Source organism: Phocoena sinus, chromosome 15 (genome assembly GCF_008692025.1).
Source record: "Phocoena sinus isolate mPhoSin1 chromosome 15, mPhoSin1.pri, whole genome shotgun sequence".
Classification (NCBI taxonomy): Eukaryota; Metazoa; Chordata; class Mammalia; order Artiodactyla; family Phocoenidae; genus Phocoena; species Phocoena sinus.
In genome coordinates this window covers 70,987,791-71,006,783 of record NC_045777.1, presented here as the reverse complement: position 1 = coordinate 71,006,783, position 18,993 = coordinate 70,987,791, and the positions used below count along the sequence as shown (strand labels likewise).

Below are 18,993 nucleotides of genomic sequence, written 5' to 3'. Positions count from 1 at the left end.
GAAGGTGGTCAGAATGGAGCAAGAAAGGCTTTGATTGTGACCAGTGGGGACGCCTGCTGTTTTTCTGCCCCTTCCCACTCGCTGCTTGGCTCCGCCCCCTTAAAGCTAAAGGCATGTGCCCTAGAGGGACCTTGACCCATCAACACAGACCCTGAGCCCTTTAAGTAGAGCAGTTGTGGGGAAACCTCACAACAGCGCTATGAGGTAGGTGGTTCATGGAGGGGAAACTGAGGCACAGAGAACTTAAGTAACCTGTCCAGGGTCATCCAGCTTGTGAGCAGCAGAGCTGGGATTTGAACCCAGGCAGTCTGGCTCTGGAGCCCACGCTCTCAACCTCTATATTCTGCCTCTCAGAGGGGATGGGCTAATAGTAAGACAGTTCATGTGTGTTTAGCACGTGGCACGTGTAAATGCTCAGGGAACGCTAGTTCTTCTAATATTATCGTTATTGACATGAAATTTAACACACACAGTAACCCCATATGTAGACACTGAGGCACAGAAAGGTTGGGTCACTTGCCCAGGATTCCGGATGCCCTCCCCCGACGTGCCTCTCTTTCCAGCAGCCCCTGGCTCTCCACCTGGCCTGGAGCGCAGGCTGCTGGTCTCCCACGGGAACCTTTCTTCCCCTGAGAGCCAGGCCTCCTGCCCTGCTCCTCAGCTCCCCGCCCCCGGGCCAGCCTCTCAAAGGGCACCCAATTCCCATTTGACTTATTTAAGGCCGGTGTCCAGTGCGCAGCCCCTATTAGGTCTGATCCATTTCTCTTTGTCACTGAGGCCCGCAAGATAGATCAGCCCCATTTTTCATCCCTCGCATCTGGGGGCCTTGCCAGGGCTGTGCAGTGTCGTCTCTCTTGTTTAATATGTGTGTGGCCATTTGTCAAAATTCTGCCCCCAGCCCCCCACCAGGGAGGAGGCCAGCTCCACAGCAAGACAGCACCAGCCTCTGTCTCCTGGCCCAGCAGGAGAGGAAGAACGGGCTGCAGGGGCTTGTCGGTTGGGGCTTCTGAGGAGCGCAATGGATGTTGGGGACCAGCTTTCGAGAGCCAAAAGTGCATGGGAAGGCGAAGGTTCCATGGTTAGGAGTCCACCAGCCTGGGTTCAAACCTCGCCCTGACGGGCACTGCCGGCCACCGTGAGCAACATAAAGGCGTGGTTGAGGGGCGGCCTCGGGAATCAGGCAGCTTGGGAGCAGATCCTGACCCTGACCTTCACCAGCGGTGGGCCTGGCCAAGTCACTCACCCTCCCTGCACCTCAGTATCCTCAGCTGTAAAATGGGGACAGCCTGACTTTCCACATCACGGGGCTCTTGTGAGTGGTGCTCTAGTTCTCTGTTGATTTATCAAACGTCCTCAGAAAACTTAGTGGCTTAAAATAAAAAATGTGTGATTATCTCTTATGGTTCAGTGGGTTGACCCAAGTCAGCTGGGTGTCCTGCTTCGGGCTGTTCCACGATGTTTCAGTCAGATGCTGTCTGGGGCCAGTCCTCTGGGGCCCCGCTGGGCTAGGCATCCAGGGTGGCCCCTCACAATGCTGGCAGTCGGAGCTGGCTGGCACTGGGAGCTCGGCTGTCAGCGAGACTGGCTTCTCAGGCACGGTGGTTGGGTCCCTGGAGAGCGTCCCAAGAGATCCAAGTGGAAGCTGCAAGTTTATTTTATGACCCTGCCTCAGAAGCCACGCAGTGTCACGTCTGCTGCGTTCTGATGGTCAAGAGCAAGTCATGGGGCCAGGGTCGAGGAGAAAGTGCTGCACAAAGCATGAACCCCAGGAGGTGTGTCTCAGGGGTGGGGGGCATCTTTGGAGACTGTGTGAAATAACGCACATGAGGCACTTAGCACAGAGAATGTGCTCGATGCGTTTTGCTATTAAAGGCAAGCGACCCATCCTCTCCGAGTCTCTGCTTCTTCATCTCTAGAGTAGGGATCACAGTAATGCAGGTCTAATGGGGTTATTATTGTGAGGGCCATGTGACACCCAGCTCTTAAAGTGTGTATACACAGTAAGTGTAAGTGGCAGTGACTATAAATGGTGGTAATGACATTGGGCCTTTGGTAATGCCATTGTCACTTTTTGAGAGACATGTGACCCAAATGTCCAAGAGGATGACATCGGTGAGCTTGCAGGCAGCCCTTTGCGCTCTGTTCTCCCCAGTCTGCCCCGACTTGCTGCTCACGCTTGTTTTCAGGACTTTAGTGTTTCCTTGAGATCCAGCCCTGGCCACACCCTCCCCTCATGCCCAGACTCCCCTCCGTGGGCCCCCACTAAGCTGCGGAACCCCATCCCTGCCCTGCACCCCGGTCCCTCCAGCTCTCCTGCCTGCTCCTTTATTTCAGCTCTTTGTCTTAACTCTCTCCATGTCCTCCTATGACAGTGCCAAGGCAAGACCCTGGCGGGTGGGGGGCACGGGGACACAGCAGATGCTTGGTGTGGGGAAGGGGTGGATGAGACCAAGGTTGGTCAGCACCTGACTTTGTACCAGGCACAGCAGGAGGCACTATACAAGCCCTGAGCTTTCCGGTCCTGCCATTGACTCCCACTTGGAGGGGTTGCCATGCCTACTTGAGGGATGAGGACACAGGCTCAGAAAGGGCAAAGGCCCGAGTCACACAATTAGCTTCAGAGGCTCCAAATGACATGAAGCCCAGGGCTGAACCCAGCCTGTAGATATTTTGTTTGACCTGCCACAGTGGTTTATTTTTTTTTAATGTGCATTTATTTCTATCATTCAAATTCGTAAAAACTTTATGTAAAAATCCAGGTTTCTGGCTTCTCTTGACTATTGGAAGATATGTCTGTGTCTAGCCTGCATTGCCACATGGCAGCAGTCAGCTTCAGCTGAGTAGAGGCTGCCCCCTTTAGATGAGGCACCTGCTCTCTACTTTACCCAAGTCCCCACTGCTCCCTATTGCCTTCCCTTGCCTTACAATTTCCTCACTTAGTCATTTGTCTGACCTTGCAGGAATTGAAGTTTGTGACCCCGGTTGGAATGTCAGCATGTCAGTTTTCCTGGTGATGGTGGGAGAATGGAAAGCTAGTCACTTTCTACTTCCGCTTTGCATTTGATCAAAATGGAGAGAGGTGGATAAAGGGGCCCTCCTACCCTAGCACACACGGTGAAACTCCAATCCTGAGCATTCACATGACAGAATGAGGGTAGTAGAACATCATAGAGTTGTAGCTTATAAAAGCTGGATGCCCAGAGACGTTAAGTAGTTTGTCCCAGGTCACGCAGCGAGAGTAGCAAGTTAGGCAAGGTCCCAGGAGGGTGGTCCCTCTCTGTTTGCTTCTGGGGCCCATCTGTGTGTCATGTGGTGGCCTCACCACTGTCCTCCTTTCTTCCCCTCCCCTCCTCTTCAGTCTACATGACCCTGTGGAAACAGCAGGCTAGCCCTTTCCCTCTCTGGGGATCCCAGGCTGCCCTGCCCTCTCTGCAGGGCTGAGCTGGCATTTCAGCAAGTTGATCCCTTGCAGCAGGAGGAGGGGGGTTCTGGAAGAGCCTTGGCTGCAAAGAACCACTGGACAGGGTGTTTGCTGGTGTTACCGAGAGGCTGTGTGGTCAGCAGGAATCTCTTGCTCTTACTCATCCCCCCTCCTAGGCAGGTGGCACTGGCCTCCTTTTCTCTAAGACCAGGGCAGGGAGAGAGCACTGTGGTGCCCAAGGGTGCCCTGCTGCCATGGATGGACCAGCTGGGCCCCCAGAACCTGCCGTCATCACCTCCTGGCCCCTTCAGTTCACAGGCACTGAGGATGGCTTACCTTACGAGCATCTGCACCATGTCCTGCCCCACACAGTGACCCTATGCCCATCTGCCTGCAAGTGGACAGGGGCTGCCTCCCTCAGTGACCAGGTACAATCTTTCCACCGAGCAGGGCCTGGGGTGGATTTCAAGGTGGCATCCATGCATCTCTGAATCTGGTCCCCTAGCATCCCCTGACCCACCCCTATAGCTCCCAGAAGACAGAGAGTTAGTTGACAGCCACCCCCTTCCCCTCCCCCATCCGTGTCACAGTGTCCACTCTGTCCTTGTCTCCCAAAACCAGGCCAACCACCCACGTGCCTCACTGTACCAGTCCAGCCATGTAAGCTGCAAACACCAGCAGGCGTTCCAGACGCAAAGTTTTCAATCTGTGCCCTGCATGGGGGCCTGAGGGCCGGGGGTTTTGGGGAGCAGGGAAGTTGAAGACTCACAGATGCACCCCTGAACCCCTCACCCACATCAAAACCAGAACAGGTTTTTTTTCTATCTGTTTTAATTTTATTTGTATTTATTCATTCTACAAATATTTATTGAGCACCTGCTATGTGCCAGGCACTGTTTCAGGTGCTAAGGAATAGCAGTGAATGAAATAAAGCTCCTGTTTTCATAAAGCTGACATTCTGGAGTGTGGGGGAAGACAATCCGAAAACAAATAATAAGGACTTGCACTTCTGGGAAGATGGAGCAGACTTCTCCCTACCCTCCTGCTAAGTACAACTGAAATCCCGGACATAAAACAAACATAATAAGCCTCTGAGAGGTGGAGGGAAGACAGTAGGCTGCCTAAGGACCCAAGGGATAACACACTGGTGAGTACTTTTTGTCTCCTACATCCCAGATTTGGAGCTGAAGAAATCAGCAACTCAGAAATGCCAAAAGGCACCGACCCCCCGCGCCCCCCCCCCACCACAAAAATGCCTCTAAAAGTCTGCTTTCTAGTCAAAGAACCAGAAAAGGGCCAGCCTACCAAGACAGAAAACTTTTGGCAATAACTGCTCTACCCAGTCACCCATCACAGGAAAAAACCAAAAACAAAACAAAAAAAAACCCCAAACAACAACAACAGCAAAACCACCCTGTGGCTCTACCCTACTCATGCCAAGTTTAGATCTCATGGCATCAGGCTATAATGAGGCACTTAACTGCATGCCCACGTCCTGCCGAGCTGGTACCAGAGTCGGGAGCTGTGACTTTTGCCCTGCTTGACGGTAATATGCCCTACCCACCCCTGAGTGTCAGTGGAGGTCACCTGGAGAGCCTGGACTCCCACCCCCAGTAGGCAGTAACAAGTAAGAGCCCTCCCTATCCCTGCTGGAGTGGTGTCAGAGGAGAAGTAGTGGAGGGTCAGGATTTTCACCACTGCCCAGCGGTGATGAAGTCATCCCCCTCCCTGTGGTGTCAGTGGAGGCAAATTGGGGAGGAGTAATGAGGCACTTCTGCCCCTCCCAACCAGAGTGGTATCTGCAAAGGCCTAAGGGGGTCAGAACTCCCACCCCTGCCCAACAGTAACCAGGAACCTTTCCATCTTGAATGTCAGTGGTGGCCCAGTGGGAAACCTGGACTTCTACTCCTACCTGGCATTAACAAGGCAGTGTTCCCCCTTCCTGTGTCAGAACAGTGTCAGAGGAAGTCAGCTAAAGCAGAAGGTTTAAACAAGATCCAGAGTCTCATTAAAAAAATACCCCAAATGTCAAGTTTGCAACTAAAAATCGTTTACCATATCGAGACCTGGGAAGATCTCAACTTGAAAGTAAAAAGACGAGATCCCAATACTGAGATAACAGAGATGTTAGAATCATCTGAGAAAGATTCTAAAGCAATCATGAGAATGCTTCAACAAGCAATTACAAACACCCTTGAAACAAATGAAAAAATAGAAAGTCTCAGGAAAGAAATAAGTCTCGGGAAAGAACTAGAAAATATGAAAAAGAAACAAGCGGAAATTTTAGAACTGAAAAATACAATAACCGAAATAAAAACTTCAGTGAGTGGGATCAACAGCAGAATGGAGAGGACAGAGGAAAGAATCAGTGAACTTGAAGATAGAAGTTACCTGATCTGAACAATAGAGAGAAAATAGACTTTAAAAAAATGAACAGAGCCTCAAGGACCTCTGGGACTATAGCAAAAGATCTAACATTGGAGTGCCAGAAGGGGAGAGGAAAGAGGGTGCTGAAAAAATACTCAGAGAAATAATGGCTGAAAAACTCCCCAATTTTGTAAAAGACATAAACCTACAGAGTCAAGCTGAGTGGATACCCAAACAGGATAAACCCAAAGAAATCCACACTATGATACACTTGTGTTTTAAAAAAACCTAAAGTCAAAGAAAAAAAAAATTGAAAGCAGGAAGAGAGAAACAATACCTTAACTGTAGGGAAAACCAATTTAAACAGGGGATTTTGCATCAGAAACCATGGGGCTAGAAGGAAGTGACATGACATTTCAACTCCTGAAAGAAAAGAATTCAGAATTCCATTTCTAGCAAAAATATCCTTTAGGAAAGGAAAGGCGGGGGGATCAAGACATTCTCAGATGACGGAAAACTAAGAAAATTTGTTGTCAGCAGACCTATCCTAAAAGAATGGCCAAAGGAGTTCTCTAAACAGGAAAAAAAAAAAAAAAATTAAAGAAGGCATCTTGGAATGTTAGGAAAGAAGAAAGAACATTTTTACTTTTCCTCTTGAATTTTCTGAATCATGCATGATGATTGAAGCAAAAATTATAATGTGGTCTGACGTGGTTCTAAATCACTCAGGAAATATTTAAGGCAATTATATTATTGACGGCAGAAGGTTAAGGGACATAAGGTGAAAACCACATAATCATATCAATCAATGCAGAAAAAAGTTTGATAAAATTCAACATCCATTTGTGATTTTTTTAAAAAACTTGCAGAAAGCTAGGAATAGAGAGAAACTTCAACTTGGTAAAGAGCATCTACAAACACCTACTAGATAAAAAGACACAAGAAGAAAAAAGAAGAAAAAAAAAACACAAGAGAAGTGCAGGGTGTTATGAGGACTGTGGTGAAATTAAACAGGGGTATGTGATAGAATGTGATGCTCCATCTTGCTTGAGTCATCAGAGTTGAGAGTTAGACCTGTTCAGAGTAAAGATCCCTGGTTGTAAAGACTAGAAAATCACTACAAAAGGAACTTATGCAAAAGAAGGGAATTTATAGAAAGTAGTTGTATAAGAACTTTTGTTGCCAATGAAAGAAACCCAATTCACACTGGCTTGAGGGGGGAAAAAAATCCAAAAAAGGCATTTGGGCTCCTATAATTGAAAGTCCAGGAGTAATGGCTTCAACTCAGGGATCTAGCTCCTTTTTGTGGCTCTGCTTCCTTTTGAGTCAGCTTCATTCTCAGGGTGGGGGGGGGGGTGGTGACCAAATGGGCTCCAGCAGCTCCTGGCTCAAATCCCACCAGCTTGGCACCCCAGAAAAAAGATGAGCCCTGTTTCCCAATAGCTTCAGCACAAGTCCTGGGAATGAGTCTCGATAGCCTAATTAGGGTGTCACATGTCCATCCCTGAACCAATTACTGTGGCCAGAGGGAAGTGACACTCTCATTGGCCAGGCCTAGGTCATGTGCACACCCCTAAAGTTTGGGGGTGAGGCCAACCCCACAGGAACCACACAGCCCGAGAGGAGGGGAGTAGTGGTCCGTTTACAGAATGGGTGCTGGTCAGACCAAACCAACAGACGTGTACTCATGGAATCCCAGGAAAAGCCTGCTTCTTCATTCTCTGTCCTCATGTTCTGAATTTCCATCACTCCAGTTCAAACAGACATCCCAGATTGAGCTAGACTCTTCAGTTTCATTGTTCAGAAGAAAGAACAATGTATCTGACTGGACCAGCTTGGGCCAGATGTTCGGCCCTCCTCCAATCATCTGTGAACAGTAGGGTGGGGTCACCTACTAGGCCCTTTGGTGGACAGGGTAGTTCTTAGAGGGGCCAGACTGACACCCTGCAGCTGTCTATTATAGATAGAATTTCTAGAGGACCTAAATTAGTTTCTTACGAAAAAAACAGGGGAATCTCCTAAAGGGATTTTTGTTTGTTTCTTTGTTTTCCCGGTACGCGGGCCTCTCACTGTTGCGGCCTCTCCCGTTGCAGAGCACAGGCTCCGGATGCGCAGGCTCAGAGGCCATGGCCCATGGGCCCAGCCGCTCCGCGACATGTGGGATCTTCCCGGACTGGGTCACGAACCCGTGTCCCCTGCATCGGCAGCCGGATTCTCAACCACCAGGGAAGCCCCGTCCTAAAGGATTTTGCGATAAGGGATAGATGATGAATGGGGATCCCCGGGAGAAAGGCGGAATCCTCAGATTTCCCCTTGCTTTCGTTCTGGGTGTTCTGAGGCTGACACAGAGAAGAGCAGTGGGTATGGGAGGTGGGCTGCACTGACCTTGAGGAATGCAGGGGTGGTGATGTTTAGAGACCCAATGGGTGGCTGGTGGAAGGGGAGGCTGGAGGCCCTGAGACAGTGCAGCGTTGGCAGCAACAAAACTGAGCCCTTGATGTGTAGGAAACCAGTTATCAAGACAGAGACTGGGCAACAGGTACCTGGGAACCAGACCGGGTGCAGCTGGAGCAAGGCGGGTACCCCACTTCCGGTTCTACATGTTACTGCACGGTCTTGATCAGAGGAAGCAGGCAGGAGGCCATTTCTAGAGTGGGCGCTGGAGCAGAGACGACCAGCAGCCTGGCCAGCTGACTCTCCTAGCTCCACACCCCCCTTCCCTTCTCTCCAGATGTGGACAGGACAGATTCTCCAGCTCTGGTTGACATCCACATCAGGTGAGCGCAGCCAGGAGTCCCCAGCTGTGCCCGGAAGAATTGTGAGCAAAGAGCCTTAGTCTAACAAAGAGCTTGGAAACCAAGTCAGCTAAATGGGGAGATTGGGACCGACATATATACACTAATGTGTATAAAATAGATAACTAATGAGAACCTGTTGTGTAGCCCAGGGAACTCTACTCAGTGCTCTGTGGGGACCTAAATGGGAAGGAAGTCCAAAAAAGAGGGGATATATGTATATATATAGCTGATTTCACTTCGCTGTACAGCAGAAACTAACACAACATTGTAAAGCAACTCTATCCCAATTAAAAAAAAAAAAAAGAAGTGGGTAGTAAGGATGTTGATAATAGTGATGGCAGTAACGAGGGCAAACCTTTCTTGAGTGCCTACTATTTCCAGGCGCTGTTCTCAGATATTTTTAATGGGTCGTTTCCTTTAATCTTTGCAACAGGCCTGTGACATGGTACTCTATGAGTCAGGCGAAACACCTTTGCCAACATCACTCGTGAACAAGGGTGATCTAACTCTCACGGAAAATCAGCTACTAGGGCATCTGACCCCCCCCTACTTTTCCATCATCAACTCCAACTAACCTCCTCACACCCCCTCACTCGGCACCTCAAACCTCCTACGGTTTGTGGCGTGCTTCCTACTGCCTCCTGTCTCCACGCCTTTACACACGCTCTTCCCGCCTCCTGGAATGCTGTTCCCCCTAGTAAACTCTCACTCATCCTCCAAGACCGACTGCAAGCGTTGTTGTATTCTGGTCGCTTTCCCTGATGCCAACCTGTGGATGGAATGACCCGCTCTCTTCTCGCCTGTGGTGTCTGCATCACAATGCACAGATAATGCTGTCTCCCAGGCCAGACCACGGGTGGGGCAGGGATCTTCTCTGGGGCAGCACATGCTCAGGTCTGGATGTCTGGTGGGTGTGGTTTTCTGTCCCCTGCCCACCCTCACCGTGGCACCTCTCTCCTCGTCTCTTGGCAGCCTGGCGTGGGGCTCCTTTACCTGCTGCATGGCAGCCTCTGTCACCACGCTCAACTCCTACACCAAGACGGTCATTGAGTTCCGGCACAAGCGCAAGGTCTTTGAGCAGGGCTACCGGGAGGAGCCGACCTTCATAGACCCTGAGGCCATCAAGTACTTCCGGGAGAGGTCAGTGCACATGGGGTCACCTCTGGCCACCACTGGGAATCAGAAGCCCGAGGCCTGGCCTCAGTGGCCACAGGGCGCCAGTCGAAAACTAGAATGATCTGACAGAAGTGTTCTGGGGGGTTGCGGGTTGGAAGGGGCAGGCTGGGTGAGGCAGAGTTTGGACCCCACTATGTTGGAATTTCTGGGACATTTTAATGTTTTATGGGGCATGAGGTAGCCTTGGGCTTATGTGAACAGAGCCTGAGAAACCAAGAAGGGAATCAAGTTTGAGTGTTTGCCCTTGGGCCCCATGCTTCTTAGAACCAAGATAGGGTCACAGAGAGGCAGAACCAAGGTTTCCTTCTTGGGCTGTGCCACAGCACTGAGTGAAAAAAAAGACTCAGCAGTGGGATCAGTGACGGTTGCTAGAGGAGGAGGGCTCCTCAAGGTCAGGGACCACATCTGATCACCTGAGTCCTTAGAGTCCAGCTGGGAATAGAGAAGATGACAATAAATAGTAGGTGGATGTATGTATGGATAGATGGATGGACGGTTGAGTGGATGGACAGATGTATCTATGGTTGGGTGGGTGGTTATGTGGATGAATTGATGGATGGATGGATGGATGGATGGATGGATGGATAGATGGATGGATGGCTGATGGATGAATGGATGCTGGATGGATAGATGGATAGATGGATGGATGGATGCTGGATGAATGGATGCTGGATGGATGGATGCATGGATGCATAGATGCATGGATGGATGCATGGATGGAAGGACAAGCAAATGGTTATCATATTTCCTGGGACCATCTCCTAAATAAACTACCTGTACCCAAATCTTTATCATAGCCTGCTTTTGGGGAGCTGATTGGACATGCCATAATGCCTTTTGGTGGCAGGGAACTGAAAGGTTCTCAGGACTGATGACAGACTCTGAGGAGGAAAAGGGGGAAGGAGACCATGGGGCTGGGCAGCATTGAGGAGTTGGACTCTCCGTGGGGCACATGGAAGGGTTTAAGCCAAGAAGTAGCACAGTGGAAGATGGTGGGGGCCACACCGGAACCTCCCTCTGACTGCTACAGACCCCATCATCTCTCCCTTGCCCCATGAGCCTCCTTTCTGTCTCTTGAACACTACAAGCTCATCCCCACCTCAGGGCCTTTGCACCTGCTGTGCCCCTGCCTGGAATCCTCACCTGGCTGGCTCACTCAGGTCATGGCTCAGATGTCACATATTCAGTGAAGCCTTCCTTAATGACTTCATCTAAATTTGTACACCCCCATACACCCTGTCCTAGTCACTCTTTATCATTGCTATTTTTTCATAGCACCTACACAACCTGACATTATTTTATTTGTTTATCTGTTTGGTAGTTTGTAGACTGTGAGCTCCATGATGGAAGGGCTCTGCTGACTTCTTCCCCACTGTATTTTGAGCACCGAGGACTGGGCCAGGCACCTAATAGGTGCTCATTTAACATGTTGGGGGTCAGTTTGGGGTGTGTGTGTGATTGGCTGAATACTTCTCTTTTGAGACCTCAGCCCTGACTGCCTCATCCACTTTCAGCTCAAGCCCCACCATCACTGGGCAGGTTCAGCATCCCAGCGCCCCTTCATCAAAGTCCCAGGTCAGTTGTCCAGTCCTGGGCCTGTCAGGTGTGGTCAGGGAGGTCAGGCCAGCCTGGCACACAGGCCCGCCTTGCTCACAGCTGTGGACAGAGCACGTCCACTAGGAAGGTGGTGATGACTGGCAGAGCATGGGACCCATAGTAGGTGCTCAGGAAATGTTTACAGCAGCTACATGAGCAGCCTGGTGTCTCAAGCTGCTCCATTAACACCGCATCTTCTGTTACCTGGGCTGTGGGAGAGCCCGGAGCATCCATGGGCACCCTCGTTCTCCTGAGGCAGAAGACAGGACCTCTTTATACCTCATCAGCAAGAAGCTGCTGTTCGCTGGTCCTGAACAGCTCAGGCCCCAACGATGTGGGAGAAGATAAATGCTTCCCAGCATATGTGCAGAATATCACTTTACACGTTCATAACTTGAACATTATGCAGAGGTTCATCAAATTTTATTTCCCTTCCTCTCCAAGGAGAACATTTCAGCTTAGCTGGGCTGTTCATTTTTTTTTTTTTTCTTTCTTTCTTTTTTTTGGTGCCTTCTCTGGAAAGAGCTCAGAGCACACAGACAGATGTCTACACAGGTCTGTGGGGACCCAGCAGCAGGGCTGAACTCCTGCAGTGGCCAGAGTCCCTGAAACCATAGCCAGGGACGTGAGGGAAGAGATCCTTGAGCCCCCCTGCCCACGTTTCTTACTCCTTGGGGAACAGGGCGTGCTGTGGAGTGAATAGGGGTTTGAGGGCCCCCCTGACCTGAATTTTCCAGTTCTGTCTTCTCACTGCTATGTGACTTGGGGCAAGTCACTGAGCCCCTCTGGGTCAATTTCCGCTGACCTACAGTAGGAGAACCCAGAGCTCTCGTCATCTTGGGAAGGCTCAAATTGGACCCAGGTCACATGGTAAGCACAGTGCGTGGCACATGGAGGGCATTTCATGTGTCCCTTCTGCGACTGATACAAAGTACAAAGCTTGGGAATGACTAGCTTAGGATGGAGGTGAAGACAGCGTTGTGGATATTGGGCATCTAAGAAGCACGTTAATAACCACAGCAGGGGCTTCCCTGGTGGCGCAGTGGTTGAGAGTCCGCCTGCCGATGCAGGGGACGCGGGTTCGTGCTCCGGTCCAGGAAGATCTCACATGCCGCGGAGCGGCTGGGCCCGTGAGCCACGGCGCGGAGCCTGCGCGTCCGGAGCCTGTGCTCCGCAACGGGAGAGGCCGCAACAGTGAGAGGCCCGCGTACCACAAAAAAAATAAAAATAACCACAGCAAACAGGTGGGTGAGGTGCGAGGTGGACTGTGAATACGGAAGAGCGCTGTGGGATAAGACGTGCCCTTGGAGAGGGTGCAGGTTTTCCCAGGCGCTTCCCGCCCCCGCCCTTGCCATTCCTATCAGCGGAGAGCCACCCCTGACTGAGGACGTGCCCTGTGGAGGCTGATGGAGTAGGAGGGCCCGTACTGCCGCCCACCCCACTGCACCCCATCCCTGTCTTGCTGGATTTTTCTCTGCAGGAGCCAGTTGTGAGTCTGAAGAGTGATCGGGCAGATTCCGAACCGTTTTCAGAGGTTGTGAAATGTAGTGGTGTGTGGAAGAAAGGTAGGGGTGTGTGTGTGTGTGTGCGTGTGTGCGCGTATGCATGTGTAGGGGCCAGTGTGCCCCTGTATGTTGGGCTTGTGGGAGAGGGCGAGCCTACTTAACTCTGAGCAGACTTGCCTGTCCCAGCTCTGAGAAACGTCTGGCATTAAACCCTCCCAGCCTCACCCTGCCTATCGTCCCCAAGAAGGGCGTCTTAATCGGGTCTCCCAGGGGAGGGTCGAAAGCTGCAGGACGAAAGGTGAATATCTGCACATCGGGGCTTTCGTGAATGCTTGATGTTCAGATCTCGTGTAACAATGCGGGGAAGGAAATGAGACCCTGTTGGATTGGACTCCAGGGGGAATTCAACGGAGCCAGCATCCCGCTCCCGGGGAAGCCGCCGTGGGTGGGTGGGAGCAAAGGGCCGGGGCCTCCAGGGAGGAGCGCAGCTGCCCTCCCCAGGGTCGGATCACCCCATCACATGCGCTTGCTCCAAGGCATGAGGTGCGCGTCCCAGTCTCTGAACCTGTGCATGCACTTTATCTGCCTGCGCGCCAGAGCAGTGAGCTTTCTTGGCTTCCGCTCTGTCCCTGACACCTAGAGCCACAGATGCTCAACAAGTTATCAGCTATCCGTAGTAATTACATTGTTCGTTATAGTGGTGCAGTCCCCTCTGTTGCAAGCACTGTGCGAGGGCCTTACCTGTACACTCTCACTTAACCCCGTGGAAGCCACGAGGAAATAGACCAGGGCTGGAATGAGCTCTGCAGTTTATTAGTTGTGAGTCCCCAGGTGAGTCACTCACCTCAGAGCCTTCCAGCCTCTTCCATCACCTGCCGGCCCCCCGGCTCTGGTCTAGGGAGTGCAGCAAATCACCCTGGGTGCCGCGATGGGGTCTCCTGGAGGTCACTCCAGGTGGAGGGCTGGGCACCCCGGGGAAGGCAGAGGCTAGAGAAGCCTTCACAGACGAGACCCTCAAGCCAGGTTTTTAAAGGTACGCACAGCACGCATGGCCAGACGGGCAGTGGGTGGGAGAAGGCGTTCCCAGGCACAGGCAACAGTGCGAGCAAAGGCTAGGACAGGCAACACGCAAGGGTAGTTAGGAAACTCTAAGCAGTTTGGTGTGATTTGAGAGTAGGGTATGGGTGGGAGTTTGGCCTGGCTGTCTCATCTCTCGTCCTCCCACAGCATTTGGGGCGGGGTGGGGGGTGCTGGCGCAGTAGCGGACTGGATGTTACTGGGATGAGAAGGCGGCATGGGGACCGTCCCCAAGCCTCCTTCCTGGGTGCCAGGCCTCACGGGGCTCTGGGCAGATGCAGAGCCGCTGCACCCCAACCTGGGGGCGATTGGCTTGGACATAAATCGTTCTGGCATAGTGGAGGACCACCCCCTCTTTACCCATCCCCATGACTGGAGCAGAAAGGGCCGTAAGGACCCCACTCCCCACTGGCTCTGCTCTCTCTCCTGTCTGTTGTCAGGAGCCTTTGGAAGGGCTGGCCTTCACCTCCTCACCTCCCCTCATGGCTCAACCCACTGCAAGCTGCCCTCCACCCCTGACTCCGCTGAACCAGCTCCCAGAGGCCTAGATGATGTGCACACACCCTCCCCCAGCTCCCACCAGCCCCTCTTCTGGGCTCCAGGCAGCCCTTCCCACCCCCTCCTCCTTGTTCTGTTAAATGGAGATACTCCCAAGGTCAGTTCTAGGCCCTTCCTCGACATTAGCCTCAGCAGCCACATACGCACCAGGACTCCTGAGTTCTTAGTCCCCTCCTGACCCCCAGCCCCATATCCAGCCACCTCCCTGGTGTTTCCACTCTGGATCTTCAAAGGCATCAAAAATCAACATGGCCAGTACCCACTCATGATGGTCTCCCCCAAACCTGGTCCTATTTCCATGCTTCTCCCCAGGATGGTCCTGCTTGTGCAAGCAGACATCTGCACATCATGTCAGGACACCCCAAATCCAGTGCTTTTCCCCTACGGGTGGGTCACTTCTCTTTGTCTTCACTCCCGTCATCCTCGTCCAGGGCAGCAGCTCTCATCTCCTACGTGGAGGTGAGATGTAAATCCCACATCTGTCCTCCCCCACCAGCCAAAGCCTCTTCACTATGCTAATGTGATCAGGGTGCCTCTACCCTCATCTTTCTGCTAAAACACTGCAGTGCCTCCCCACAACCCCAGGACAAGACCCAGCTCCCCCCCATAACTTATGAGCCTCCCTGTGGACCCGGGCCCCTTCGCCTGCACACAGCTGCCCCTCTCCTGGAAGTTCCCCAGACAGAGTCGTTCTGCTTCCGTGCAGCCTCAGGATGGCTGTCCTCTCTATCTGGGGTGCCCCCCATTCTTTGCCTTGTTGATTCTGGGCCTGAAGATCTTACCTCAAGCATCAATTCTTTTTTTTCTTTTTCTTCTAGAATCAATTTTATTTATTTTTGGTTGTGTTGGGTCTTCGTTGCTGCGCACAGGCTTTCTCTAGTTGCGGCGAGCGGGGGCTACTCGTCGTTGCGGTGCGTGGGCTTCTCATTGCAGTGGCCTCTCTTATTGTGGAGCATGGGTTCTAGGTGCGCAGGCTTCAGTAGTTGTGGCACGCAGGCTCAGTAGTTGTGGCGCACGGGCTTAGTTGCTCTGCGGCATGTGGGATCTTCCTGGACCAAGGCTTGAACCCATGTCCCCTGCATTGGCAGGCGGATTCTTAACCACTGCGCCACCAAGGAAGTCCTCAAGTGTCGATTCTGAACTGGACTGAATTCCCCCGCCCGTCCTCTCTCAGCACTGGCTACGGATGCAAGTTCCACGGGGCAGGGATACAGGTCCACTCCCTTCTTTATTCCCAAGTAAGGAATGGATGGAGAGGGTGACAGCAGAGGGGAAGGAGCCTTGTGGGGAGGTCGCTGGTCAGTCTGTTGGCCAAGGTGACCTTTGTCCTCTAGGAGCTGCCACTGGTCTTGCTTGCATGGCCTTTCCCACACTGCTGCCGCCGTGGGGAACAGCACGCCGCTCAGGTGCGCTCACCTCTGCTCACCTGGTCTTTTGACTTTTGAGATAAGTCAGGTGTAGAGGTTTTCATGTTGTCAGGGGCCTTTGGAACTGTTGAAGGCGGGCACGGGGTGCGGGGGTAGGGGCTCCACTAACGCTAGTGATTGTTTTTCTGAGTAATAATTTCTAGCCCATGCTGTTCCCAAAATAATCTCAAGGCGCTAATATCTAGAGGTAGATATTTTTTAATCTACCTCTAAATCTACCTTTAAATCTAATCTACCTTTAAAAAGAGGTATCTCTTTTTAAAACCCAGTAGAGAAACAGGAGGTAGAACTGTCAGCCACACACGAAGGTCAGGGGAGGGCGCTGGCACTGTAGCTATTTATCTTCCCTGTATTTTCCAACTGTTCTGTATCACGATGATCTTACAAAATGGCAAAAGAGGAAAAAAAGAATCTTTTAAAAAATCCATTTATTTCCGCCGTCTTGGAATGGCACTTCTGCTGGGATGTTATAGAATCTTAATCTCCTACCTGTGGTCATTTATTTGACAAATTTTCTTTTAATTTCATCCTTCATTCCATCATCAGTGCATCATTTAAAAATCATTGCATTCGGGCTTCCCTGGTGCCGCAGTGGTTGAGAGTCCGCCTGCCGAGGCAGGGGACACGGGTTCGTGCCCCGGTCCGGGAGGATCCCACATGCCACGGAGCGGCTGGGCCCGTGAGCCATGGCCGCTGAGCCTGCGCGTCTGGAGCCTGTGCTCCGCAACGGGAGAGACCACAACAGTGAGAGGCCCGCGTACCGCAAAAAAAAAAAAAAAAAAAAAAATCATTGTGTTCTTTGTCCTCTGTGACTGTTTCTTAGCCATTTAACCTCTGAGAAGTGTTCGATCCCAGCTCCCTCTTACCTGTCTGTTTCCACTCTCGCTGCTTGAATATTACTTCTCAGGGATGCCTCGCACCTCTCGCGAGGTGCCCAGAAATTAGAGATGGCACCATGGAAGGTTCAGGGCCCTCCCAAGATTAGCTCAATGACCAATGCTTTGTAAAAGGAAAGCGAAAAGAACAGAGTGGTTCTTGAACTGGAAATGATCCTGCAGGACAGCTGCTCCCTGACCTCCATGTTTTCTCCAAATCTCAGCCCAGTGGAGGCGGGAGGGCTCCGGGTGCCCTCCTTCCCACCGTCACTACTGCGGACTCTTTGGTGAAGCTCATTTGCAGCTGGGACTGTGGGGAGGGCACTGGAGGCCTGGGCCCACTGGGTGACAGCCCAGGACGTAGAAGGTGACTGGGCTGACCCTTTGCGGAGCCTCACAAGTGCCCAGAGCCCAGGGTCCAATGCCTAGTTCCTCAGATGTGGTCTGGGGCCCAACAGCATCGACCCCACCTGGAAACATGTTAGAATGCAGGCCTTGCCCTGGACCCACTGCCCCAGACCCACTGAACCAGAATCTGCATTTTTAAAAGCTCCTCGGGTGATCTGTGGGCACTGGCACATTTGGGAAACGTTGGACTAGAGAACAGAGCAGATGCAGCCCGGTTATGGGTCAGGAGGTGGACATGGCCAGTAGAGGCCAGTGGATAAAGAAGGGTTCCACACCTCAGTGCTACTAAACGTGTGGTCCCTGGACCAGGGCCCATTTGCAAATGTCCATGATGATATAAGGAGAGGAACTGAGACACGTGTTTGGAAACTTTCATAGTGAGTTGATATCGCTGGTACACCCAAGCTTACCTTTTGTGTGTGTGTGTGTGTGTGTGTGTGTGTGTGTGTGTGTGTGTTTCATTTTCTAGCAACTCATTTTTATTGTATTTTATTAAAAATTTGGTCCGAGGTAGATTGAAAATTAAGGGGGAAAAACCTAGTCCTTTATCAGATGGTTTGAGAAGCCCACCACGTAGACTGCCACTTTATACCAGGAAGTGACTGGAGATTTGGGAAACAAGCCAGCCTGGGGCAGCAAGAAAGTGTTTGGCTTTGAGGATGGCACAGAGAGGGCCATGGCAGCTGGAGAGCGTGCTGGGAGCTGTGTGCTGGGGAGGCCTGGGGCTCCCGCCACAACAGAGGTAAGACCTGGTAGACCTCTTGCCAGTGCCCCAGCTGCTGTGGCCACACGTGGCTCTGGAATTAGATGGGCAGGTGCCAGGGGTCTCTCTGTAAGACAAGGCATTTGTTCAAACCATCAAATCCTTGGAGCCTCCCTGCTCCATCGCTTGCGTCCTTCTCTTCTCTCAAAAAGAGCAAATGCCCAGGCTCAACCCGATTCCAGATGTTGTGGGTCATTGGGGCAGTGACTCTGTGACAGTGTGGTCACACCCCCCACTGCCATTTGCACACCTGCTGGCTGTTCTGGGAGAGCCTGTGTTGGATGGTGCCCAGCCCCACTTTCCCCTGGGACCTCCTAGTATAGGTGTACCCATGGTGAGTCTGACAGAGCATCCCTTGCCAGCCGAGAATCTGCAGGGCACAATGGAAACAGGCTTGGGCCCTGTTTCTTTTTCTTTTTTTTTTTTTTTTTTTTGCGGTATGTGGACCTCTCACTGTTGTGGCCTCTCCCGTTGCGGAGCACAGGCTCCAGACTCGCAGGCTCAGCGGCCATGGCTCATGGGCCCAGCTGCTCCGCGGCATGTGGGATCTTCCCGGACCGGGGCACGAACCCGTGTCCCCTGCATCAGCAGGCGGACTCTCAACCACTGCGCCACCAGGGAAGCCCGGGCCTGTTTCTTGATAAACCTGAGTTCAAATCCCTGCCCTGCCCCCAGCCAACTGCCAGGGTGGAGCTGCCCATGAGAGCAGAGTGTACAGGTGCCTTCCTGGTGCCATGTTCAGTGACATCACACGTTCAGTGATGTTTAGAGGTGTTTGACACTTTGAAGCCTTTTCTCTGCTTCAGATCAGCCGTGCTGGGAGTCTTCACCCCACAGAGGTCCACAGACACCCCAAAGCAGAGCACCCTCTCTTGTAGAGCTGGTTGTTGATCTTTACCAGCACACCACTAGACTTTGGGCAAGTTACAAAGTTTTCACATCTGTAAAATGGGGATGATGGTAATGATGATGACGATGGTAATGCCTCTGTGGTTGGGATACAGGTTTGAATCAGTGTAAAT

General features: G+C 51.8%; 1 protein-coding gene across 1 annotated transcript in view; it reads left to right on the top strand.

Moving 5' to 3' along the window:
* The window catches only part of GSG1L (GSG1 like), a 219,212-nt gene that overhangs the window by 183,338 nt on the left and 16,881 nt on the right, over positions 1-18,993 (top strand). The window contains exon 5 of the mRNA XM_032605578.1: positions 9,559-9,726. Coding sequence (XP_032461469.1) covers positions 9,559-9,726 — 168 coding nt within the window. The remainder of the gene's footprint in view (positions 1-9,558; positions 9,727-18,993) is intronic.